This window comes from Rhododendron vialii, chromosome 5a (assembly GCF_030253575.1).
Source record: "Rhododendron vialii isolate Sample 1 chromosome 5a, ASM3025357v1".
Classification (NCBI taxonomy): Eukaryota; Viridiplantae; Streptophyta; class Magnoliopsida; order Ericales; family Ericaceae; genus Rhododendron; species Rhododendron vialii.
Genome location: NC_080561.1, coordinates 24,522,638 through 24,528,637, shown reverse-complemented (window position 1 = coordinate 24,528,637; position 6,000 = coordinate 24,522,638). Strand labels below are relative to the sequence as shown.

The window sequence follows — 6,000 nt, the reverse complement described above, 5'->3', positions numbered from 1 at the left end:
TCTTTTCGAAAGAATAGGTTAACACTGTTAATTAAACAGACAATGGTATATGACCATATTGATTACAAGTGTTAAATGACCAACTTTCTATTCGAAAGAAAGGGTTAGATTTAACACTGTTAATTAAAGGAGAAAGTTATATCACAATATTGATTAACAGTGTTAAATGATCGGTTTTCTTTTTGAAAGAATGGGTTAGCACTGTTAATCAAACAGAGAATGGTATATGACCATGTTGATTACCAGTGTTAAATGACCAACTTTCTTTTCGAAAGAAAGAGTTAGATTTAACACTGTTAATTAAAGGAGAAAGTTATATCACAATATTGATTAATAGTGTTAAATGACCGGCTTTCTTTTCGAAAGAATGGGTTAACACTGTTAATCAAACAGAGAATGGTATATGACCATGTTGATTACTAGTGTTAAATGACCAACTTTCTATTCGAAAGAAAGGGTTAGATTTAACACTGTTAATTAAAGGAGAAAATTATATCACAATATTGATTAACAGTGTTAAATGACCAACTTTCTTTTCGAAAGAAAGCGTTAAAAAGCGTTTGGTGTGTAATGAAGAATAAATTAAGAGTGCAATGCAACTAACATTGTTAATTGTTGCAGAAAGTTCTATCATAATATTGATTAACAGTGTTAAATTACCGGGTTTTTTTTTGAAAGAATGGGTTAGCACTGTTAATCAAACAGAGAATGGTATATGACCATGTTGATTACCAGTGTTAAATGACCAGCTTTCTTTTCGAAAGAAAGGGTTAAAAGCGTGCGGTGTTTGACCGGGGTTTCAATTGTCGTCCTCTATGCTTTGCGAGTAACAATCAGGTGCTAGGGAAAAATAATAGCTACAGAAAACCTTAACAAAGAAAAGGGGCATGACTGTGTGTGAGGAAGAATAACTGAAGAATGCAATGCAATTAACACTGTTAATTAAAGGAGAAAGTTATATCACAATATTGATTAACAGTATTAAATGACCCAGAACGAATAATTGCACATCATTTGCACCAGAATAAATAATTGAAGTAACATCCACCATAGCAATTTATACGAAGATAGCATAACCAAAATATACAGAGATGACCAACATAAAGTTTCATAAAACTGAAGATACTCATAAAGTTTCATAAAACTGAAGACACTCATAAACTGCATAAAATTGAAGACACTCATAAACTGCATAGTACTAAAAATCTTCTCAACCAGTATCGCAATACTCGACTTATTGGAAACGCAATATAAAACTAAACAAACTCTCAGTTCATAAACTTTTGTGAAGAAGAATGCAGAAAGACTTTAATGTGTCATTCTAAGAATCAACTAAGAAGAGGTTCCTTGCAAGTCCTTTTGTTGTGCCTCGCAATGGTCCTGCACCTAAGAACAATTAAGTAGTCTCTTTACTTGTATGGATATGAATTCCAACAAAACAATGTACTATTAAAAATGTAAATAATCAATCATCCGTAGCCCATTTGCATGTCCTGCGGTTGTGGTGAGAAAGCTTATGGCACCTTGCACATTTCATTGGCCTAGCAGAGGATTGTTCTTCACCCCTAGAACGAATGCGCTTTACGCAAGGTCTTCCAGCTTGTCTCCTATTTTTTGGAGCTTTGATAACCTGAGTACTTCCTTGTGTGAAATCAAGAATATCCATAGCTAGAATTGGATGGATATTATCTTGATATGTGAGCCGATATGCCTCAACATGATAAAACGGATCAATGTAACCAGCCAAAGATCCCTCCTCTCCACAAGTCTTGACTAACACCGTTGCGACATGAGCACATAAGAAACCATTGTATTGCCAGGCTCCACAAGAACATGTCCCTTCCTCAAGATTTACTAGAACAGCAGGTACAGATTTCACCTCATACAAGCCGGTTTTTGATTTATAAACCCTCCACGACCTCCCCTTGTCAATCCTTTTAGCTAACTTTGCATCCATGTCTGGACAAATCTGAGAAACCCAACGCGATGCTTCTTCTCTTCTACGCAACATTTGAATCATAATTTTGGACCTCAACTCTTCAACTAAATTCATTATCGGCATAAGCCGTGCATCAAGTATCCAGTTATTGAAGGACTCAATAGCACTAGAGCTCATCTCTCCGTATCGATGCCTTTGAAAATAAGCATTAGTCCAATGTTGTTTTGGAACACTTGCAATAAACGTCTTGGCCTTATCTCCCCCATGCTAGTAGAACTTAGCCTCACATATCATATAAGCTGATACCGATGGAGCATAAGCGATAGCATTAAACAATTTAACCAACCTATTTCGATAACCCTTTCGAAACCGTCCAGGGAAGTGATCCTTCAAATTGAATTGAAGATGATACAAACAGTAAGCATGATGACAATCAGGAAAAACAGTTGGTATGTTACTCACGAGACCATGGTTGTGATCACTAATGAAAGTAATAGGTCGTGTAGACAAGATAGTCTTTAAAATCCGAAAAAACCACAACCAATTACAATCATTTTCTGCATTCACAATAGCAAACGCCAGGGGAAATAAACCTGCAACACAAAAAAGAATCCCAAAACAAACAAAAATAAGATGGAACTCCACTTAGATGTAGTTCTAGTTAAAGAAACATTAATCTACTTAATAAAAATAAATACTGATACAAAATTTGACCAACCCCAAAACGTCACACAAAGTGCCTATCTAGAGACAAGGTGCTCACTTCTCAGGCCAACCATTACTAGAATAAAACAAAAACCGCGACCTTTTAAAACTATGGAAAGCTGACTGATATGTATGAAAACAAATAGATATGGATATGTATGGAAACCTAGGTTCTGTCTTATACCAATCATAGAACAAGCAGATAAATAGATATGAATATCTAAGGAATACATTCAAAATAAAAAAATAACACAAAAAAGTACCTTGATCTGCATCTTTTCCTGTGGCAGCAAAAAGACACCCCTTGAATCTGCCTTTGAGATGTGTCCCATCAAGGCAAAGGAATGGTCGACAATGATTAAACCCTGTGATACATGCATTGAACGACACAAAGAGCCTTGAGAATTCCTTGCTGACAGGATCAACTTCAAGCTTTAATAAGCTCCTTGGATTTGCAATTTTGGCAGCTTCAACGTACCACCTCAACTTATCAAATGAACTTTCATAGTCTCCAAATATTTCCCCCCTAGCCTTCTCCACTCCTAACCATGCATGGTGGTATGATAAATCCAAACCGTACTTGTCCAGAAACAAATCCAACAGATCCATAGGTGATGTGTTATTCTTTTTCTAAACCATACTAGTAACCTCACTAGCAACTAAACTAGATGTCACCCGTTTATGTTTGTTCGTTCGATAGGTTGAACCACAACCATGCTCGTTTACCAGTTTCTTAATCCAAAACTCTGTGCTTGAGCGATCCAAAATGGCATGCACATACCATCCACAGCTAGAAATCGAACACTTTGCAGTCACACGATACTTGTCATTTTTAACAAGATCATACATAAAACCATTTTCAATAGCATATCGCTGCAAAGTTGCCATAAGCTCTTTCACACCACCAGCAAATACTTGCCCAACCTCATATATCAAGTTGGCCCAACCCGTTGTCAAGTACTTAGTTTCAGCATGGCGACAAAATTCCTCCAAAGGTTCTTCTCTTTCAACAACAGCGACAGCACCACTAGAACTACCAACTTCTACTCCACTACTAATACTTCCAAGTGTTCCTCCACTACTAATACTTCCAACCGTTTGTCCACTACAAGATTTAATCACCTCAACCTTAGCATCTATTCTATCAGTAGTAGGATACAAATACAACATATTATCAAAAGATTCTTCATTGTCAAGCTCACAATCACTCCCATCCAACACATATGACAATGAGAAACTACCAATGCATAAGTTGTTCCATCTATCACAAATCTTTCTTAAAATATGCTCCAATCGAATGCCACCAGATATCCTCACAACAAGAACCTACGATACATACCTACACAGCAATATTTTGGTTGTATCCATCGCACAAAAAAACACACCTACAATGATATTTGTTTGATATAATCAGTCGATTTGTAAATCTAATGCCTCAAAAACACTATTTATACTCATAATATTCAAACAGATTTCATAAATAGTCTGGTGTGTGTTTAATATTCATTTACAGTCTAAATGCAAAAAGTGACCATGTCCAAAATCCTTAAAGCTGCAGTGTGAATTCTCCAATTTGCAGTCTAATTTTTTTTCAAAAGTGCGCAAGCCCTAGGTGCTTAAATTTGCAGTTTATATTCTCCTTGGTGTTTGTGATCATCTAATCTAAACTCTGTCAACATTGAAAGCACATACCGAACATTCAACTCAAAGGTACAATAAAACTTACATTATCATCAAAGGCATAAAACAAACGTTATCATCAAAGTCACAATTGAACATTTAATTACAATCAAAACATTTTCTGTAATCGATTAGAACAAATTAGAACAAAAAGAAATCATCAAAAAACGAACCTTTTCTCAGATCGATTCAGTTCGAGCTCGGATCAACGGAGAAAAGGATCCTGTGTCTTGATCTAGAGTGCACGAAAGAGGTTGAACAAACTAGTGAGAAATCCTGATCGATCTACACTGCGCGATCTCTATCGTGATCTCTCTTTCTCTCTCTCTTTCTCTCTCTCTCTCTCTCTCTCTCTCGTAATCGTCGTTTATGCACGTACAATTTGAAGTTTATTAAAGAAGGGGCAATTTTGTCCCACTAAAAAATGAAGTTGGACCGGAGGAGTTAAAAAAAAGGATGGGCTAGACTAGAAGTGTTGTGGAAAAATGAGATGGACTGGGCCTGTTACAAATTGGTATAATGGGCCTTACAACAATTTTTTAAATTAATTATTGCACTTTAAAATCAGAAAAATAAGATCTGCGCACCGATTCAAATGGATTGAAAATTGGAGCACTTAAGTATTTGCTCTTCATTTAAAGCCCTAAAACCAATTGAAGAGCAAAAATTTAAATGCTCCAAATTTTAATCCGTTTGAATTGGTGCGAATATTTTATTTTTTAAATCATTTTATCCTAAATTATCGTAATTAATTGTTGGCTTTAGGACTTTCAATGAGAGCCCTAAAATAGCTGTAGAACTAAATAAAATTGAAGATTTCATTTTTCGTACATTTTCCGTCCATTTCACTAACGGAATGAAACCCAAACTGTGAAATAGGGGAGGTTCCTGCAATTTTTGAAAACTGTGGGGTACCTTCTGTCATTGTCAGATACCTTAGGGGATCTGGGTGAAATTTGCCCTAATAATATAGATTTCTACGTATGAAAACCTATTCCTATTCGATAATATTAAATAAGTTTTTTTTGGGTGGTGAATATATTAAATAAGTTTGTCTCTTGAATCGAAAAATATCTCTATGTTTGATTGTGCCAATCAAATCCATTGTAAGACTTCGAAAAAAAAAAAGTTTATTAAACCCATTGAATAATGACTATCCATTATTTTGATATTCAAATCTCATAGAGATGAAAATGGACCCTTGTGTAACAGTTAAGGAATTATAAAGAAATTTAATAATAAGAGTTTCATATTCAAGTTAAACTAAATAGTGGTACGAATTATGTGTACTCAATTTATGAAGTTTGGTTAATTTGTATCCAAATTTTCCGCATATCTTAGAAGGAAGGGAAAAAAAGGGTAAAACACACCAGTCTTTTTTCTTTAAAAAAAGAATAAAAAGAATAGATAAAATGCTTGGCCGGTCCTATTTTTGTAATTCACGGCTGGGGAGATCCTTCTCCTATAAGTCCAATTGCTGAGAAGGTCCTGTGCATGTATTTTTATAATATTGCCCTGACGAAGCCAGACGGCAGATGCGCACAACACACCAACTATTGATTGTCCGTCCACTTCTCTCTTTTTTCAACACACCAACTGTGTACTTTTCTCCCGGCTGTCACCAACGACGCCACCATCCTCACCGCCGCCCATCCCTCCACCGCCGCCCTCCCTCC

General features: G+C 35.8%; 2 protein-coding genes across 2 annotated transcripts; both read right to left on the bottom strand.

The window, feature by feature from the left end:
- Nucleotides 1–1,465: 1,465 nt before the first annotated feature.
- LOC131327707 (uncharacterized) lies at nt 1,466–2,116 on the bottom strand. Its single transcript, XM_058360848.1, has one exon. It carries the CDS (start codon nt 2,114–2,116, stop codon nt 1,466–1,468), a length of 651 nt encoding a protein of 216 aa, XP_058216831.1.
- Nucleotides 2,117–2,206: 90 nt separating this feature from the next.
- On the bottom strand, nt 2,207–3,253 carry LOC131327706 (uncharacterized). Its single transcript, XM_058360847.1, has 3 exons — nt 2,908–3,253; nt 2,811–2,864; nt 2,207–2,532 (listed from the first exon to the last, which is right to left on the bottom strand). The coding sequence occupies exons 1-3, from the start codon at nt 3,251–3,253 to the stop codon at nt 2,207–2,209; spliced, it is 726 nt and encodes a 241-aa protein (XP_058216830.1).
- Between the last annotated feature and the right edge of the window lie 2,747 nt (nt 3,254–6,000).